Here is a 19,966-nt window from a genome sequence, read left to right as displayed (position 1 = left end):
TTTATTGCGACGGGTAATGGTATAAACTCGCCATGTCTGCTCGATCTAATTGACAAAGAGACATGTCTTTCCCATCACCCCCCGTAGACTTCTTGCGACTATTTCTACTATCTTTAAATCCCAACTACAATTCTGCTTGGTATTTTTCAAGTCTATTCCACATTCTTTTCGCAAATATTTGACAAGATGCTACCTTTGTTTTTCCTGTTCTCGCTTCTGGGCACAGTTTCGGCAAATACGCCACCCCATCGCATGGGAATCAGTATAATCCCCCTCGGTATCAACGTTGAACCGAAGTTTCTTGAAGTAAATAATGGCTTAACGAAGCAATCTATCCCTGCTATACAACGCAAAAACATAGAAATTGTATCTGGCACGCTACACAGCGACATCGTCCACGATTATAAAAAGTCACGTTTCTATTCCACGAATTATATTTACATGATCCATACCACCGACGCAAACATCGACGCGGTTTGGAGGAATTATTTGGCCGAAAAAAAGATAATCAACAACGCCTTTGAACCCCATATTCCAGCAATGAATCTCGTACATGCGGGAGGGATCCCTTGGTCGAATATCGAAGGGTGGTACATCGTTGCACCTTTTCGAGAGACAAAATTCCATCCGAATCCGGCTTACAAGGATCCCCGCGACTTTGGCGATCGCGTTGGCACCGAGACTGGTAGTAGGTAGTCAGTCCTCCGGGTATGGACGGCCAGCATGTTGGGTCGACGGTGCTTCGGAATGAGCGGTCCTGAGAAGTCGGCGGATGGAGTTTGTGGCGGCCGCATGTGCATATCTAAACGGATCCGGCGGGATTTGGTCATCCTATCGATCCCAGTATGTAGTTATAAACTCTCATCCGGTCTCATTTGGACGAGAACTTCTGCCCTGTGACGACCGGAACGGAACCGGTCTTCGATTTTGAGTTTGACTTTCCGCACATTGCGCAAGCTGTGTTTTGGAGTTTAGCATGAGCAATGCCCCCATGTGAGAGTCAACGAGGGGGTGAACATACCATCTGCTTTATATGCGCAGGAATGACAGTATTTGTGACCCTGTGAGACTTTGGTTTTGCACTTGTCACAAGAACTGACGCGATGCTGTGTTAGTATTAATATTGTTCCAGTATGTCACGCAGGTGGGTCACTACTTTACCTCGAGTACTGGGCATAAGGATTCTTGGCTCCTTTTGATAGTAGTTTGTTCTGGTTGTTATTTCATGTCAGCATTCTTACTTGGTTCTGACAACCCCAGGTGAATAAGGAACTCGGACAACTCACCTTCGACACACCAGTCTGCCCCAGCGTGGCTGATGATTTTGAGGCCGAGGAAGAGGCCGGGGAACCATAGTACATCTCTGACTTCTTCTTGACTGATGGGGTGGCCAAAGAGGTGCCCTTGGAGAGCTTCTGGCACTTCCCGCAAACCATGATGCAGAGCAGCAGATGGGGCTCGTTTGCAGATCACGATGTAGTCGATGGGGATTTAATAAATCTCGTATTGAGACTGCTTGCGTATGGAGACGGGGGCTTTGTCCGTGATTATTACGATATGTTGCCTGGTGTGGGGCGGCATGCGTTGTAGTACAGGTGCAAGCAATCAATTAGGCCAAAATAAGAATTACTGTGCTGTGATGTGCTCAAGAGTACAGAACGGATGATGCCTTATCGCAGCCCTATAGACCCTCTTAATGGACTAAGGTAAGGTATAGATAGGTATAATAATCTTTTGGCACTCAGACCTCCGTTTGTACCGGTAGCTTGGCTTGCCTGGGTGTCTGTCGTTGGCGTAAAATGGCGCCTGGGGCTCAGATGTTTGTTCTCGGCGCCAAACACGTCACGGCCACCGCAGCGGACGTGGCTGAAGCCTGGTAGTCAGCGTTCGCTTGGTGAACCCCGTTGCTGATTGGACGAAGGCCCACTGTCCAGGAACGCCGGGCTGCCGGGATGGAGGACCCAAATTTTTTTGACGTCGCAGGGGCCAGTTCCTACTCGCTAACTTGCAGTACCCGCCCTCCGGTGACGTTCCAGCCGGCCACTAAGTACCTAGTGTTGACTGTTTGCTGTTTTTCTTGGCTTTTTCCTTGCTCGATACCCGGGAATAATTAACATCTCATGTGCAGGTGGTGACACCAGACGAGCTGGTGGCTGGACAATTTTCTGCGGGTTCTTTCGTGAATAAGCGGATCTTTGTTTGTTTCCGACGCCGGTATTATCGCCTTTTATTTCTGAGATTTCATGCCTTGTTGTCCGATTGCACAGGCGGTTGTCAAATTCGAGTCCAATTCAGTTTGAAACCCAACTTGTGCAACCTGGTGGAAATAGCAACCCTGTCTTTTTCTCGAGCGCGCCTCCAAACAGGAGCTGACCCGAAAAGGTACCAGAACGAGTCCACCACTGCGCCCAGGAAAAAACGAGGCTGTGCAAGCTTCCCTGCAACTGTTGCCAGAGTCCAACTTTCCAAAACAAAAAAAAGCCGTTGCTGACAACAAACCGCATGTATCAACGACTCAGCATTTAGCACAACGAAAGAGAGGACAAAAAAAAGCAAGCAGAGAAGAAGCGTCACCGGAATAATTTCAATCCGCAAAGCAGCGCATGTCGCTGAAATAGCGCTATAATTTCCTTGCCGGCGAACCCTAGACAGTCCAAAACCCAATCGTCCCAACGTTAGGATACGGCCTCCCAGCCGACCTAACGAACTATTGCTGGAAGCAACCCAGCCATGGCTGGTCAACAACCTCCCGGGCGCCCTGGGGCCCCGAGGAGCAATAACGACCTACTACTCGATCTCGAAAACGATCAACCAGTTTACGGCGGAGGCCAGCGCTCCAACGTGAACGATGACGACCTGCTACGATTTCACAACCAAGACCAAGCGGCTGGGCGACCGTCCGTGTCTTACGACGACTTTGTTGGCGGCGGCGGCGGCCGTGACCAATACACATCTCCTCCATCATCCTCAAGACAGACGCCCCAAGACAGGCCAGAAACCGCCACCTCGCAGCGGGGCCCGTACATGCAACCTACCGCTCGACAGTACAGCCAAACCTCAGAGCTTGGAAACTATCAACGATACGCCGACGACTTCGACGACTACCCCGAGGACGGCCAGTCCTACTACCAGCACGGCGGAGCGCCGCGCGCCGACGACCCAGGCAACCAGAGCCGAGACAATGCGCGCAAACGAAATAGCGTGCTCAGCATGGGAGGCGGTCTCATGGGTCGCGCCAAGAACATGTTTGGAATGGGGGGATCCGGCTACTCAGAGATGGACCTCCCTTTGACAGAACCTGGTGGGCAGCAAAGAGGCGGCGCGCCAGGCGGAGCGGCGACCGGCGACGCTTCACATCAACAGCCGTCTCAAAAAAAGTCGGGCGGCAAGTTCGACATGGGAAACTTCAAGTTCGGCTTCGGTCGCGGCAAGCCTGATCCCTCGACGTTGGGACCGCGTATTATACACCTCAACAACCCTCCCGCCAATGCCGCCAACAAGTACGTTGATAATCACGTCTCGACCGCCAAGTATAACTTTGCGACCTTCCTCCCCAAGTTCCTCTACGAGCAGTTCTCCAAATTCGCCAATATTTTCTTCCTCTTCACTGCCGCGTTGCAGCAAATACCGAGATTGTCGCCCACGAATCAGTACACTACCATTGGTCCCTTGATCGTTGTGTTGATGGTTTCGGCCGGCAAGGAGATGGTGGAAGACTACCGGAGGAAAATGGCCGATAAGGCTCTGAACATGTCAAAAGCCAGAGTTCTCAGGGGTTCCTCGTTCGAGGAGACGAAATGGATCAATATTGCCGTCGGAGATATCGTCAGGGTCGAGTCGGAAGAGCCCTTCCCCGCCGATTTGGTGCTTTTGGCAAGTTCCGAGCCCGAGGGCCTCTGCTACATCGAAACTGCGAACCTGGACGGCGAGACAAATCTCAAGATCAAGCAGGCTATTCCCGAGACCTCGCATCTTGTAAGCTCCAGCGAGCTGAGCAGGCTTGGTGGCAGGATCAGGTCGGAGCAACCCAACAGCAGTCTATACACGTATGAGGCAACATTGACTATGCAAGCCGGAGGTGGAGAGAAGGAATTGCCATTGAATCCGGAACAACTGCTTCTTCGTGGCGCAACGCTGCGAAACACGCCCTGGCTGTACGGAGTGGTCGTATTTACCGGTCACGAGACCAAGCTGATGCGCAACGCGACCGCCGCACCAATCAAGCGGACCAAGGTTGAGAGACAGCTAAACATAGCAGTCCTCGGCCTCGTCGCGATCCTACTGGTCCTCTCAGTCGTGTGTACGGTCGGAGATCTCGTCACCCGTAGTGTGTTTGGCGGTTCGATATCGTACATCATGCTTGACAATGCTACCGATGCGCTCGAGATATTCAAGGTTTTCCTCCGCGACATGGTCACATACTGGGTCTTGTTCTCGGCTCTCGTGCCCATTTCGCTTTTCGTTACCCTGGAAGTCGTCAAGTACTGGCACGGCATTCTGATCAACGACGACCTCGACATGTACCACGACAAGACCGACACGCCGGCAAACTGCCGAACTTCAAGCTTGGTGGAAGAACTGGGTATGGTTGAATATGTGTTCTCGGACAAAACGGGCACCTTGACCTGCAATATGATGGAGTTCAAGCAGTCTTCAATAGCGGGAATCATGTATGGAGAAGATATCCCCGAGGATCGACGCGCAACTGTACAAGATGGTGTCGAGATTGGAATCCATGACTTTAAGCAGTTGGCGCAGAACCTCAAGACACACAAGACGGCGCCGGCGATCGAGCACTTCCTGGCACTCCTTGCAACGTGCCACACAGTCATTCCGGAGCGCGACGAAAAGTCCGACAAGATCAAATACCAGGCCGCATCACCCGACGAAGGTGCGCTGGTCGAAGGAGCTGCGCAGCTCGGATACAAATTCGTGGCCAGGAAGCCGAGGGCGGTCATCATCGAGGTGGAGGGTCAGGAGTTTGAGTATGAACTTCTCGCTGTTTGCGAGTTCAACTCGACAAGGAAGCGCATGTCCACCATATACCGATGCCCCGATGGCAAGATCCGAGTGTACTGTAAGGGTGCCGATACGGTCATCCTGGAGCGACTTAACGAGAGCAACCCGCACGTTGAGGTTACCCTGCAGCACTTGGAGGAGTACGCCTCGGAGGGTCTGAGGACACTGTGCTTGGCTATGCGTGAGGTTCCAGACCATGAGTTCACGGAATGGATGGCTGTGTACGAAAAGGCGCAAACCACTGTCTCAGGTAACCGAGCAGAGGAGCTGGACAAGGCGGCCGAGCTCATCGAGCATAGCTTTTACCTTCTTGGAGCCACCGCTATCGAGGATCGCCTTCAGGACGGCGTGCCAGAAACGATTCACACGCTGCAGAACGCCGGTGTCAAGGTCTGGGTGCTCACAGGAGACAGACAGGAGACGGCCATCAACATCGGCATGAGCTGCAAGCTTTTGAGTGAAGACATGATGCTCCTCATCGTTAATGAGGAGACGGCTGCAGCGACTCGTGACAACATCCAAAAGAAGCTGGAAGCCATCAGGACGCAGGGCGACGGAACGATAGAGATGGAGACGCTCGCGCTCGTCATTGACGGCAAGTCCCTTACATATGCGCTCGAACCCGAGCTGGACAAGATGTTTTTGGATCTTGCCATCATGTGCAAGGCCGTCATCTGCTGCCGTGTGTCACCGCTGCAAAAGGCTCTCGTGGTCAAGCTAGTCAAGAAGTATCAAAAGGAGTCGATCCTGCTCGCTATCGGCGACGGGGCCAACGACGTAGCCATGATTCAGGCCGCGCACATCGGTATCGGCATCAGCGGTATGGAGGGTCTTCAGGCCGCTCGGAGCGCCGATGTGTCGATTGCTCAATTCCGATTCCTCCGCAAGCTGCTGCTGGTTCATGGCGCATGGAGTTATCAGCGTGTCAGTAAGGCGATCTTGTTCTCGTTTTACAAGAACATCACTCTGTACATGACGCAGTTTTGGGTAAGTTGATTTTGCTCTTTTGGATTAACAACCCAATTTTTCTGTTGGTATGAACCTGTTGTTTTGGCTGACACGCATATAACCACCAGTACACGTTCCAAAATGTGTTTTCAGGACAAATCATCTACGAGTCCTGGACGCTTTCGTTCTACAACGTCTTGTTCACGGTCCTGCCCCCGCTGGCACTGGGTATCCTGGACCAGTATGTCTCGGCCGGCCTCCTTGATAAGTACCCGCAGCTCTACGGCATCGGGCAGCAGAACAAGTTCTTCAAGTTCAAGAACTTTGCCCAATGGATTGCAAACGCAATGTACCACTCGCTGCTGCTTTACCTCGGTGCAGTCGTCTTTTGGTATCACGATCTTATCCAAGCCGACGGCCTGATTGCAGGCAAATGGGTTTGGGGAACTGCTCTCTATGGCGCAGTCCTCCTGACCGTTCTGGGCAAGGCGGCGCTCATCACCAACAACTGGACAAAGTATCATGTCCTCTCTATTCCTGGGTCGTTTGTCATTTGGGTCGTCTTCATAGTATTCTACGCCTCGGTCTTCCCCCGATTCAACATCTCAATCGAATATGACGGGCTGGTGCCGCGCCTGTTCCCTAGCGCCGTGTTCTGGGTCCAGCTGGTCGTGCTGCCGGTTCTTTGCCTGCTGAGGGACGTGGCCTGGAAGTACGCCAAGAGGATGTACAGGCCTGAGGCGTACCACCACATCCAGGAGATTCAGAAATACAACATCCAAGATTATAGACCTCGGTATGATACTAACCTTTCATTCCTTATCAATCATTTCCGCGCGGTCACGTCAAAGAAGCTGAAGCTAATTTCTTTTCATTTGCATAACAGTATGGATCAGTTCCAAAAGGCAATTCGCAAGGTCCGTCAAGTCCAGCGTATGCGCAAGCAACGCGGATACGCCTTTTCACAGGCGGACGAGTCGCAGACTCGCGTCTTGCAGGCGTACGACACAACACAAAACCGTGGGCGATATGGTGAGATGGCCTCCTCCAAGGGGAGGTGAGGCTTGTCTTGTTGTTTCTCTCGCGTGGTCATGTAACTACATTTTGTTTCTACATTTCTGTCTTTAGCGTTTCAGCATTTGGGCGGCGATGCTACTTTTTCCGGGAACCCAAATGATTGGGTCGTTTGGGTTTCTTTTTATTTTTTTTTATCATTCTCCCGTCACCTGTGTCAACCAAAAAAAACCGTTGTTTTCAATTTCTTGTCTTGTTTTTCTGTGATTGTCTCTTTTTCATTCTTTCTATTCTCCCTCCCCTTTTCCCGGGTGTCCTGCCCGCGAATGTTTATTGGGTGCTTTTACTTTTTTTTTTTTTTTTTTGCCTTGAACGAAGGAAATGATATCAAAATCCCATCATGGAGGGCACGAGATTAACAAAGAGAGAAGCATACTATCTATCAATAAGACTCTTTGAAAGTTAGCCGAAAGTACCCTATCTGTGAAGGTATACCATTGCCTATCTATCGCATTCTTCTCCTATCGTACGTATCACTGATAAGAAGAACAACAGATGATGTGGGATGCGTTTGCCTAAACTGCAAAGCACCCTTTCTGGCGACTCACTTGACCCCTTTATTTTTCACCCGATCTTTTATCTTTCCCAGGCACCTACCCCAAAAGGCGGGCCCTGGATACGACTGACGTGGTACCACGTATTCTCTTGGTCGATCAATCAAGTACTTTACGATTTCCTGCTTGGCACACTCATCATGCCCAAACAAATCGAATCTTCTCCATTTCTTGGGGGTCAGAAATCGGGGCTTGTTTTTATTTATTCATGTTCTAATTATTATCCCTTTGTTGGATGATAGACCTAGGGGGTTAAATAAGGTATCGGAACGAACTGCTAGACTAGGTGATGATGCACGGTTTTTGCATACCTGCATTTCCCTGGCCTTGTTTTTTTGTGCAAGCATGTGGGCGGCTGTTGATTGAGATAACCTTGGACGAAACAAAGACAGAAAAAAAAAAAGATAAAGAATACATACCGCGGTAAACAAACAAAAAAGGAGAAGTCCATCCCATCATCCTCTTCCCTGCTTCGGCACTTGCAGCATAAATCTGGGGCCGAAAAGGCGGAGAAATAAAAAGAAAAGGTGGAGAAAATTGAAAAGGAGGGGGTGGGCGTGCGACTGTGTGATGCCGACTTACGCTCCTTGGTCTTTGTACCGGTTCGGTTATGGGCAATATGGGTAAGGTAGGTACAGTATGTGGTGGAAAAAGAATGGAGCTCGCCGGCATTGCCCCAGCAAAGAATTGGTGACTATCCCAGGGATGCCTTATATTTTACTCTTTTCTCTCGATTTTGAGAAGGACATTTTGTTTTATTCAAATCTTTTACCGGTGAATGTTTTTCCTGTTTTGGGTTGCCTCCCTTCTTCTACCTTACTCAGCCTTTATGCCTTTACTCTCATCCGACTCGACTCGGAGCATACTTCTCTGTTTGTGAGATTAGGCCCGGGGACAGTAGGCTGTGCCTTTTTTTTTTTTTTTTGTCAAGATACCCTAGTCTAGTGATTTGGTTGCGTGCGTGTACAAAAAAGAAACATTCAACAAAAAAGAGTGAACAAAAAAGAAACATACAAAGGAAGAGTTGATACACGACGGAGATTGGGCCACATGATGCCTTTTTCAAGCAGTCACCCGAGACATTGGGGGTGCTAAGGTGAGAGAGGGGCGCCGCTTGTTTTTTTTTTGTTTTTTTTTAGTCAGGTTCCGGGGGTGCTAGTAGCCAAGCCTTTTATACTGTATGTAGTAGAAACTGGCGAGGTCTTTTTTTTTTCTTTTTTTACTTACCACGTAAAGAGATTTTTCCCCTCGTCGTTTTGTTTCCCCGGTCTTTTCTCCAAAATCTACCCTACCCACCCTTGACACCTTCCTCACTTAGGCCTACCTTTTTCTGGTGTGTGCCCAACCAAACACCTCTTTTAATGAACGAATAATGCAGTGAAGCAAGGGGGCAGGTGACGTTACGGCACAGTAAACCCGATGCTTGTTTCTTGCCATTGGATCGATTTTATGCAAACTGAACATCTCTCTTGCATCTTACTTCGTAGTTTGAATTGGTCTATCCAAGACGAACAGGAGAAATTGATCAGTGGGGGATGTATTGTTGTGTTGATATATTAATATGTCACTGGGTTTATTGAAACACGATGAGGCTTGAGAAGAGAAGGGGACAAACATCGTCTTTTTCATCAGGAATAGAACACGAGAAAAGACTACCACACACCCCGTTGTGTTGATTGGTCGATCCCGAGTTGAGCAATTAAGAGACGAGAGGGGGGAAAACATGGTGAAATAATATAATAAGCAAACAGGGGGAAAATAGGACAGTGCAGGACAAGACAACAGTGTATCTCAAAAAGCCACGCTGTACCTTGCAAAGAACATGGGAGGGTACATTTGTTTGTACGTTCGCCAAGATGTGGTAATACATTATATTTTGAGGGGCAACGATAATTCGTTGCATGCTCTTCATATTAATCAGGACTCGCACGCGTGACCAATGGTGAAATAAAAAACCAAAACAATATCCCCGGAATCACATCCAACTGTGATCCATGCTTCCCAGACTCCGAGGTGGTAGGTAGTATGCATATAGTAACAAGGAAGCCCATACTTGCCAAGCAACAATGGTAACAAATGAGGAGAAACCAGAAAAGCCCGAGTAAAAAGCAATGCCTTTTACGCCTCTTTATGCAAAATGCTTCAGTACATCATAATGTTGGCGTCTGCCTTTTTCGATCAGCAGACCCATTAGAAACGCCACAAAGAAAACAGAGATAAGAAAAAAAAAAAAAAAAACAGACATAGAAGAAAATGCTCAAACGAGATTATGCCTTCCAATCGATCGCGTCCTCTTTTTTTTTCGTCCTTCGAAACCCATGTTTGCAAAGCTCCAGCCATGCAAAGATGGATCGCCGTCATGATCAAGATAGTAACAGAGGACATGTGTCTCTCGTCACACATCTAGGATCGAGGGAAGCGGGGTGACAATGGTCGCCCCCAGTCAGCCGAGCCAGTTTCTCCGAAATGAACTCTCCACACGGAAGGTTGCATAGCGGGACTGAGATATGGTGTACCCAGAAGGATGCTTCTCCCCAGGAATGCAACCCCACTCTGTACCCCTTCACGCCACCCGGGGCATCGACAGCCACCCAAAACATGCTACGTCCTGTCCTTAAGGTGAAAGAGACGCCGCGGACAAGCGCTCGGCATTGTCAAGCGGCGGCCTCGACCGGCGCTCCCAAAGTCGCCCGGATGGTCATCCAAGACGTTGCATCGCTTCATGTACTCGTGACTCGTGGCTAAACCGGCCTTCCTCGGCTACATTCGTAATCAATTTCTTTTTTTCGATAGATTTCAAATCGTATTGTCGTCCGGATGATAAGCACTGAAGAATCTCTAGCGGCTGACCATGGGCGTAACGAGCTCAATGCTTTTAGGGCGCGAATATGTGGTGGCCCGGCGGGGAAGTGGGCGATCGAGCGATGGCACATCGCTGTAGTCGGCATAATATGTGCTATTGTCGTATGTTGACGAGTAACCCTTCTTGGGGTTGGGTCTACTCGAGTACGAGGTCGCGGGGCTTGGAGCGCCACGGGCCGATCCTGCCGTGTTGTATGTGTGGTATGCGCCCGCGGTGGTGGGAGATGGCGGGCTGTCGTCCTGGATTGACAGAGACCTCAAGGCCGACAGTGTAGCGCCGTGGTATGCCATACTCGACGTGGCTGGTGGAGAATAGTGCATAGAGCTGGGCCTCGACGGTGATGCTCGGGGAATGATATCCCTCGACTCCGAGTATTCAACAGAATAGTACGGGTAGTTTGCCGACGCATATGATGCGCTGCTTGCGTATGACCTTGACGAAGAATGCTGTGACGATGGGGTTACTGCACTCGAGTTATGGTCGTGCACGCGACATCTGTGATATTGTCAGTCGTTGTACTTCTGACGTAGGTGTGCCATAGCACTTTGTCCCACATAGATTGGTTGCACTTACGTTTCTGAGCAGTATAAAAACCGATCGTCCTGTGGCACAAATTGCTTTTCACAGCTCATGCTGCAACCGTGTTAGTTGAACAAATTCTCTCGATATAGACATAGACACAGAAAAAATGAAAAGGGTCCCGGACAAGTCCGGAGATGCAGGGACAAGAGCGCCAATCCCTGCCGAGACAACCCCAACGTCTCCGCATTTGAGCTGGAGGGGGAAGTAGCTTGGCAGGTAGTCAGGCATGGGACAGCCAGATCTCGAGCCAGTCAGGTTGTGTGAGGAAATCTGGTCCCTCAAGGTGAAAGATTTCAAGGTGCTCGGTGACGAGAGGTGAAATGGTGCACTTACCAGTATTGAGGGAAACTTTCCCTCTGCTCCTCATACCAATGGTCTTGTTCCCGATCCCAGTCTCTCTCGCGATCTCTTGAGCTCCTGCTCCCCGACTTGTGGGATGATTGGGGTGTTGTTCGCCTCGTCATGTTGGGCCGCGAGGATGATGATGGCTTGGTGCGAGTGGATGAGGCCTGAGAGTGTTCGGATACGAATACGGACTTCTTGACGTCTGTGGTAACTGATGGTCCATGACCCGATCTCCGCCTGGAGGAAAGATACATTTGGAGAGGAAGGGGAGGAGGGAGAGAGGGGATGGATGCTTTATGACTTTTTGAGAGTAGTGGACAGGGGTGGGTGTGGGTGTTGAGTGGTATTACACGCAACAAGGGAGCTGAGGACAGCAACCCAAGCAAGGTACCGAATAACGTCAGCCGTCCCAGACAAATAAATAACAAGGTGGAATAAAGGGAAAAAAATTATAGAAAAATCAAATAAGAGAAAAAGACAGAGAGACGAGGCACAAAACGAGTTTAGTTTCCTCAGGTCCCGCGGTGTCCGTCCCAAAGAGGAGCAGGTAGTTGTCTAGAAGTAAAGTGACGCCAGGGCTGGCAAGGGATTGGACGACCGTTGGTGGTACCCACCCTTTTGTGCAGCGTAGCGTGCCTTTGCCTTCTGATGCGATGTAGCGGCGTGCGTGAGCACCTTTTTGGCACCCAAGAAAAAAAAAAATCACCTCAACCTGGTGCTGGTGGACAGCCCGCAGCAGGGCGCGAGGCGGCGTAGCAGGGTTCAGCGGGTGAGCAAGGGGGGGGGGTTTACTACTGGCAGCCGGGGGAGCCTGGTAGGCTGGGGTGAAACAGGACGTGGGGTAGGAAGTAACAGGCCGGCCTAGCTGGGGAGTGGGCGGTTGCGCTTGTGGGACCCGTTGCGTCGCTCAATTGTCGGGTCCAAAAAGAGATAATTTAATAAAATAAAATATGATGAAAAAAAAGTCAGGCTGGGTCTGCGTGACGATTAAAGGGCGTGGATGCAAGATGTGATGTGGCTTGATTGTATCCGATGTTTTGCTGCTGTCCGGCCTGTTGTTTCTTTTTCCCTGTGTCTGTCTATTCTTATTCTTGTTGAGAGTGTAACCAGGCGTGGTGCCTGTGTTTTGTTCGTTTGTGACTTGACTGACTGCCTGCCTGTCTGTCTGTCTGTCTGTCTGAATTTCGTCTCAATTGTTATTTTCTTCTTCTTTTTCTTTCCCTTGGCTATACCAACTGACTGTTAAAAAAAGTCACCAACCCCGGCAAATGTTAACAGGGGTTCTCAGGCAAGCAACTTGTGGCGGGCGATGACGGAACGCCGGGCACGACGGAACCAACAAATTGCGTGCTTGCTCTAGGTAGGTAGTGCAATCCAATGTATGTCTGGAATTGGCTTGGTTTCGACTTCTGGTCCTGTAGCTGGTTTCAATGCGAGCTAGCTAGGGGACGCGCAGAAAATATGGCAGCTGACCACGGATTTTCGTGGGATTTTGATGGGGGGTCGGGGGTTTCCCAGGTCGGGGGTCCAAGGTACAAAGTCCCACAGGTACCGTGCCTAGTCAGGTCGGGTACTTTGAACAACCAAGGTACCGTAGGCACCTATAGATAGGTTCCTAACTCCCTACAATAATACCTAGATACCTGGCTGTAGGTATCCAAACAAGCGGGTTGGTTGATAGGGATTGGGGGAGGGGCAGCTGTCTTGTAGGTTCTCAGCCGCTAAAGACCTAGGCGGTCTTGATTTTCCTCGTCCCTCAAATGGAGGCTCCCGAATGGCGGGTTGAAGTAAAGTGGGCACCTCCGTTTGTTTAGACTAGTAACCGGCAGGCAAAAAAAAGTCACCAAGTACCTCGCAAGGTAGTAAGGCAGATCATCAACCGACTTGGATCTCAAGGGAGTACCTAGGAGTCGAGGGCCTTCAAGATGATTATGGTGATGATGATCGATCAGGAATCAATTAATCTTGCCTTCTTGTTTTCCTGTCGGTAGTCTTGCTGATCCTATTGATGGTCCCGGCTGCTTGGGAGTCTTGTTGATGCACAACGAACGGCACACAAGATCTCAGTCAACTACCAATCGGTTGGTGTTTTCCAAACCAACGTCCTGCAAGACGTTGGACGAGTCGTAGTCGAGAGTCTGAAGCGGATCTTGGTGTCGATCTCTATAACTCTGCCTCTCCGCTGCTGCGGCCGCGTTGTATTCGGAGCGGTGTCTCTTCTGGGTCGTTGGATATGAATAGGCAATTCATCCGAGGGGTGTGGGTGAGGTCACCGAGCTTAAGTTGGATAGTCAGGTGTCTGCTTTACTTCTGTTTTTGTCTACTTCCTTGCTCAAAGATGGGATTGGAATCAACTGAAAGAAGAGAAGAAAGGTTCCGGTACCGTTTATCTGATCAACTGTCAAGGTACCAAAATTCTAAGAATTAGTTGGTCTGAGGTGAGAACTACAGACAACAATAGGAAATTGCTCCAGTTTATACCATGTTCGTAACATATTAGTAAAGGCCCGAGTTCAGATATGACTCCTCGTGCTCCTCGGCCATGATTGCAAAATCCCCGAAACTTTTTTTTTCTCCCCTAACGGCGTGCCCGATCGGCTGTCGATAACCTTTGCTATCTCCAGCTCATGGCTCGCCAGGTACCACAATTTTACGATAAACCCTTGAGTTGGGGCCCGTTCCTGGTGGAGAAGCTGAAGGAGTTTATCGGTGGGGGATTGACGCCCAGCCGAAAGCGGAGCGCCTGATCTCCCCATGCCGCACGGGGAATTGAGCCAATCACGTCATTTCTTTGGGTGTCGTGATACCGAGATGTCCACTGCCCCGCATTGGCTCGCTTCGGTTTTTTTTTCTTTTTCTTTTTGTTCCTCGTCCCTTCTGGTTGCTAAGCTCTGGTTCCTGGTGATAGTGCACGGGATAAAAAAAAAAGGACAGTACCGCCAATAAAGCCGGTCTCGCCACCGTTGCGCGCCTTCTCAGACTTATTAGAGATGGCGAGACGGTCCGGTGTTTGTTTGTTTTGACATGAAAGCGGTGTGTATTTGCGGTGAACTTGACTTGTCAGTCCTTCTTTGCTGATGTATCGTACATCTGGGGGTTTTCGTTTTTCTCATTCCCGCTGAATAACATGACTCCAAGTATTGAGTCGCAAATACAGGAAATTTTATGTATTACTTCGTATACAAACACTAAAAGATGGGGGCTACTGCCCTGAATTTTCAGGGTTCCACGCTGGTCGATCCAAGTCCAATGGGGTTGTATGACCGGCACACACGGTGTTGACGGTGACTGCAAAGCCGCATCCGGCCGATAGAAAAAATAAAAAAGGGGGGGCCACCGGACATCCCAAGACGGTGGAGATCCCGGCGGGGAAGAAGAAAATAAAAGAGCGGGTGATAGGCAGTGATACGTGTGAAGGAGGCACATAAACGCATGTTTTTGGGCGCCCCCAGGGTAAGAAGTGGAGGGTGTGCTTGATCTACAGGCCACAGCTGGCTCGGTGATGTCCCACGTTGTTAATGAAAAGGGCCACAGTTGGTTCAATTGGGTTTGTCCAGCCGAGAAGAAAAACAACAAAAAATAAAACAAAATTACGACAAGCATGTCCCGGCGCCCCCCGACGTTTTTTATTCTTTCGTCGAAGTATAAAATTAAACAAAAATAGAAAACGAAAATAAAATAAAAATAAAAGACACAAAAGCATACTCATTCACAATTGTGTGGACCAGCGGTCAAACCTATCACCCAAACTCCCAAGACCCCTTCTCGAATCACGTTGCTGCATGTGGAACGGGCTCCTGCAGATTCTGTGCGGAAAGGCGCACATCACAGATATGACGAGCTTTGGTCTGCAGGAATGAACTTAATCCAGTCTGGTTATTACCTCCCACAGTCCGGCCAAACCTCATCAAGTTAGCGAGGGTAGGCAGGCAAGGCAGGTACCTACGGATAACGGTAATCGGTTGCTCTTCGGATATAAACAAGAAATAAAAAAAAAAGGTAATTATCGAGCTGGCGGGGAGGGTCGCACCTTCCTGGGGGGTTCGCATTAGCTAACGAAATCCCATGCTCATTTATGCTGGGCCCCCCAAGGCGTCCCTTCGGCTGGGAAACAGCCCGGCCTTGCAGCTGACAGCAAGATTTATTGACTGGTCATTTTCTTACCCATCCCGCCCGGCTTTGGTGATAGCCACGCACCGATATCCGCACAGCCAAGCCCGCTTTCGTGGCCTGCCGACGCTCATCATTTTGTGAAAATATGCAACAATGATGAGGTACACATATGGGTGGGTATGTGACTATAACAGCTGATGAGACTGTCTAATGCCAGGCACAAGTGGCCCTTGACATTGTGAATAAGTCCAGCTTTTGGTACTTTGTAACTGCACTATACGCAGTAGTAAGGATTTACAACAAACACATCACATACCTACCTAGGTACCTACTCTTGTGCTTGATATCGTATTTCCATGGCTACCCCGCAGTCTTTTGAGGAAGGCTCTGATACACCCCGAGCTGAATAAGCGTCGCCATTGCCTTGTCTTTTGACGAAACAAGGCCGGCCCGACCAAGCTCTGCTTAGAATCTCGTCTAGACTAGCGGCATCTGACTGGAATGATTCTCGACGGAGGCCCCTGTTTTGTTGCTTTCTTTAGTGCGAGACTAGAACTTCGTCTCACATCATCAGCCTGCTTGTATTCATCATCCTTTTTTTTTTTTTTTTTTTTTCCTTCTCCTTATCGTCTCTTTTGCAAATCCCCGTGCCGTTAACAATTTTTTTAGCAACTGTGTCGTGAACCAACAGAGTGGCTGTGGGTTATCTAGTACCCACAAAATAAAAAGTCATTTCCCCAGTTGCAAAAGCAAAAGGCAAGAAAATAGTCCGGTCATTTTTTCTCGAGACCTGTCATCAGGCTTGTGTGATCCATAAGCCAACCCCAAAATTTTTATGGGAGCCCATTCATAGTACCGCCGAAAATGACCTGGTTGCTTTTCCGGAGCTGCTTTTGCACATCAACGGCCCCATTCGCTCGCCGAAAGTGCACGTGGCTTGCGTGCTTATGCAGGTGAAGAGGCGTGAAGGACACCGAGCGGCCGGCGGCGGCCTGTTCACCTTCCACCCTCCGCACCTGACAGGGAACCGCCAACTAACACAAATTGTTTGGCGTTCAATTTGTCTTTTTCTTTTTCTTTTTCTTCTCATCATTGAACCTTGACAGACAAGGAAAACAAGGTACCGATAGCGTCATCCGAGGACGGCATTTAACAGATGTGCGTGTCTCCGTAGCCGTGACAGGGAGAACCCCCCCCCTTCCTCGGCCAGCAACTCGTCATCGTATTCTTTCACCCCCTGACTCTCTTTTTTTGGTGCGCTTGTTACTCAGGCTGGAATCCTTGCCTCGTTTATCAGGGTGCGCTTTTTGCATGATAGGCTTACGGAAAACTGTCCATTTACAGTCTACAAGCGAGGCAGAGAACTGAAAAGAATAATAAAAATAAAAAATTCCCCAATCCCGTCCAATCTAATTGGATTTCCCCCAGCAATCAGGCACGCCAGATACCTGCCGTTCCCATGCCACAACACCCTAAAATGGGTGAGCCAACCTTTTAAACAAACTGGCCCGCGTGGGGGGCCTCGCAGCTCCTTCTTCATTCATGCCTCATTTGTTTTTTTTGTTGCCGTTGTTGTTTTTCCCGCTTTTGTCCAATCTTTCTCTATTCCGTGTCTTGGGATAGGTAGAGCCGAGGCACAAGACGAGAAAAAATTATAGCTGTACGACCAACAAATTATTTGGGAACTTAATATCAGGAACACCGAGTTGCATTGCATGAGAGGGTGCTGCAGCACAAAGTAGCTCTCCTGCAGATGGCTGCGACATCATGAGTGAGAGGGGGGGGGGGGGGGATAGAGAAGAAAAAGAAGAAAAGGTAGGCGTAGCATTCGTGTGTGTGCACGTACCGTCATGGTTACCAAGGCCGACCTACTATTGGCAAAAGGCCACGGTCTTGGTCTTCCTATTACTGCTTACTGCTTATGGATGATGTACCATGAGGCTGTCGAGGCTACGTACGAGGACCAAACAAATCCAACTACCCTTTTTGCCAATGGCCGATGCAAACTCTGAGGGGTTTCCTAGGTAGGGTACGTTATATGACGATGTTATCTATTTTACATCCCGTCCACGAACTACTTAACCGAATAGGTTTCACGGAAACTGCTTATTTGGCCAAGGCTTCTAGAGCCAAGTCTTTTTTTTTTTTTTTTTGTTATTTTCCCTAGTCAAATTGACCAGGATACCAAGAAGGGCAAGATACCAGGATACCAAGAAGGGCAAGATGTGCGGATTTTCGATTGTCACACAAAACTGAAGTCGCTAACAATTATTTTCCATGATGTCGATCGGGGGTCGGTTCGTCATCCTGCATATTCTTCTTTTCCAATTGCTCTCCCGCCTCCTTAAAGCTCCAAAAAGGAAAATCAAACTGCGGGGGCCGATGGAGGCACGTTGGCACGGAAAGGCTTGGACTAAGGTATGGAGAGAGATGGCGTTAGAGATTGAAGCTAGTTTTGCATTGTCAATCAAGTCCAACATTTTTTTCACTCCTTTTATTTCTTTTTTTCGCTCTTTATTCGCGTACCCTTTTCTTCTTCTGCACCATGTGGAAATAAGTAGGCATCCCGCTGCGGGTCGATCCCAGAATGGAAACAAGATGCGCGGGTGAGACTTACAAGGGGGAACAAGCAGTGGGATTAATTGGTTGAATAGGTACAGAGTATAATGACAATGCCGCGAACTTTTGCCGTACTCCGTCGACAAAAAAATGGCATTTGTTACCTGGCCCTGGACTTTGCCCCGAGGCTCTGGGAACGAATGGGCTTTTGGCTTAACGGGAGTCAATTATACCCCACGATAACGAGGTTACAGCATAGGTAAGCTTGCCACTCACTCCCCCTCCTTTTGAGCTTATGTAAAAGTTTGGAAAGGGTGCGTACGAGTACAAAGCCGTCATCAATACCGTCCTTCTCGGCGCACCCTAGAAGTAACAAGTCGGACAGCCAGCTTGCCAGAATCAGGAGGCTGCATATGATGGCTGCACTAGTCTAGAACTTCGCTTCCAAAAGGTGTTAGTTGTTAGCTGTGTTGCTGCCCTGTCCGACACGCAGGGTGTGTCTGTTCAGCCGCTCGCCAACTCCGATGTGCTTTTTTTTTTTTTTTTTTTTCCTACCTCTTCATTTTCTTTTTCTCTGATCCAAAATTTTCTATGTCACTCCTCCGAATCTAGACTTAGCGTGTCGATAATAGTCCCCAAAAAGATCTACGGCCGATCAGCCACATGAGCTGCCCAAAACTTCCAGACCAAACAAACCTGCCTAGCGCGGTCAGACGGTATCCGTTATCGTGGGCGACCCTGGCAACCTGGCAGGCATGCCTCACACGGACCGGTCTTTTTTTTTTTCTGTCGCCTCGCTTCGGGGATTTGATTCGTATCTTGGAGACGGGACGTTCGAGATAAAGAAGCGTAAGAGGATTTGGGAAGCTCACAAAAAAAACTCAGTAAGCGTAAAAATGAAGACCCGGCCCACCAATACTATTTTTGGAACCTACACCTTTGTTTTCGTTATCTACATGACATCTCCGGACCATACTACAACCTCAAGGGTCCAAGGGTCTTTTTTTTTCGGATCATACGTCTTACGTGCTTTGTGCCTAATGTTTGTTTGTGATTGGGATTTAGGCGAAGGTTTTGGGGGGGTGGTTCGGATAGATTTTTCTTCTATTTTTCTTGGCCGTCTAAAAAAGACCACGTATCGATATCGGTAAAGCTAGCAAGAAGCAAGTAAGTCAAAAGAAAAGAAAGAAAGGATCCACGAGGATCCACGAGGATATTCTGACGCTCTACGGACACTTGACAACAACGAGACTTTACCCCAACGCCAAGAGTAGTCCTCGGTTTATTTAATCTATCACCGTCGTGAGAAGAAGTAAAGAAGGGCAAAGAAGAAAAGGCCTAGACCCGTCAGCCACCTATGCGAAGCGCATCAGCTAGCACGCGAAAGTAAAACCAAGAGAAAAAAAAAATACTTCTCCGTAAACCGAACGACGGGGCTTTGACGCCCACCAATCGATGATCGATCGTTTTCCCATCGCCTATCCGTAATGAGATGCTTCTTTTCGTCAAGCAATTTTTCTGATCCTGGGGGAGGGAAACCGCGGGGCGGTTCAAGGGGGATTACTAAAAGGTACTTGCGGCCCTGGTCGTGGGCGTTTTTTAACGCAAGTTGACAACAAGGTATCACAGTAGTAGTCCTCCGTAGTTGGAACAAAGACATGTCAATGAGACATTAGCACGCAATTGGATTGTTGACATGCGTCACACAATGAAACCCCCCCTGCGCTGGAACGTCTTGCATGAAGAGAAAATCGTTACTGAGAAGGTATACAGAATTCATGTCGCCGGCTGCTTTTGGTAGGTAACACTGGTCACACATAGTACTATATTCTTCTTTTACCCTCCTTATTCGGATGGGTAAAATATGGTCATCGTGACAAAATAGACTCGAAATAGCCAGAGTCAAATT

The 19,966-nt window shown here is 49.1% G+C and overlaps 5 protein-coding genes across 5 annotated transcripts; 2 read left to right on the top strand and 3 right to left on the bottom strand.

The window, feature by feature from the left end:
* Window positions 1-394: 394 nt before the first annotated feature.
* MGG_16880 (cript family protein) lies at window positions 395-1,772 on the bottom strand. Its single transcript, XM_003712677.1, has 4 exons — window positions 1,287-1,772; window positions 1,162-1,211; window positions 1,022-1,095; window positions 395-957 (listed from the first exon to the last, which is right to left on the bottom strand). The coding sequence occupies exons 1-4, from the start codon at window positions 1,434-1,436 to the stop codon at window positions 872-874; spliced, it is 360 nt and encodes a 119-aa protein (XP_003712725.1). The 5' UTR covers window positions 1,437-1,772; the 3' UTR covers window positions 395-871.
* A 298-nt stretch (window positions 1,773-2,070) lies between these two features.
* MGG_12922 (phospholipid-transporting ATPase 1) lies at window positions 2,071-7,395 on the top strand. The gene is made up of 3 exons (XM_003712676.1): window positions 2,071-6,006; window positions 6,096-6,763; window positions 6,854-7,395. Exons 1-3 carry the CDS (start codon window positions 2,731-2,733, stop codon window positions 7,026-7,028), a joined length of 4,119 nt encoding a protein of 1,372 aa, XP_003712724.1. The 5' UTR covers window positions 2,071-2,730; the 3' UTR covers window positions 7,029-7,395.
* A 2,010-nt stretch (window positions 7,396-9,405) lies between these two features.
* MGG_12923 (uncharacterized protein) lies at window positions 9,406-13,861 on the bottom strand. Its single transcript, XM_003712675.1, has 3 exons — window positions 11,374-13,861; window positions 11,032-11,091; window positions 9,406-10,953 (listed from the first exon to the last, which is right to left on the bottom strand). Exons 1-3 carry the CDS (start codon window positions 11,637-11,639, stop codon window positions 10,434-10,436), a joined length of 846 nt encoding a protein of 281 aa, XP_003712723.1. The 5' UTR covers window positions 11,640-13,861; the 3' UTR covers window positions 9,406-10,433.
* A 1,233-nt stretch (window positions 13,862-15,094) lies between these two features.
* Window positions 15,095-15,632, bottom strand: MGG_16879 (uncharacterized protein; the record flags this gene model as incomplete). The annotated part of the gene is made up of 2 exons (XM_003712674.1): window positions 15,095-15,233; window positions 15,550-15,632. 2 exons carry the CDS (start codon window positions 15,630-15,632, stop codon window positions 15,095-15,097), a joined length of 222 nt encoding a protein of 73 aa, XP_003712722.1.
* Window positions 15,633-17,778: 2,146 nt separating this feature from the next.
* MGG_16878 (uncharacterized protein) lies at window positions 17,779-18,724 on the top strand (the record flags this gene model as incomplete). The annotated part of the gene is made up of 4 exons (XM_003712673.1): window positions 17,779-17,916; window positions 18,153-18,316; window positions 18,487-18,551; window positions 18,690-18,724. The coding sequence occupies 4 exons, from the start codon at window positions 17,779-17,781 to the stop codon at window positions 18,722-18,724; spliced, it is 402 nt and encodes a 133-aa protein (XP_003712721.1).
* Between the last annotated feature and the right edge of the window lie 1,242 nt (window positions 18,725-19,966).

This window comes from Pyricularia oryzae, chromosome 3 (assembly GCF_000002495.2).
Source record: "Pyricularia oryzae 70-15 chromosome 3, whole genome shotgun sequence".
NCBI lineage: Eukaryota > Fungi > Ascomycota > Sordariomycetes > Magnaporthales > Pyriculariaceae > Pyricularia > Pyricularia oryzae.
The sequence above is the reverse complement of the archived record's forward strand: the minus strand, read 5'-3'. Positions and strand labels throughout refer to the sequence as shown.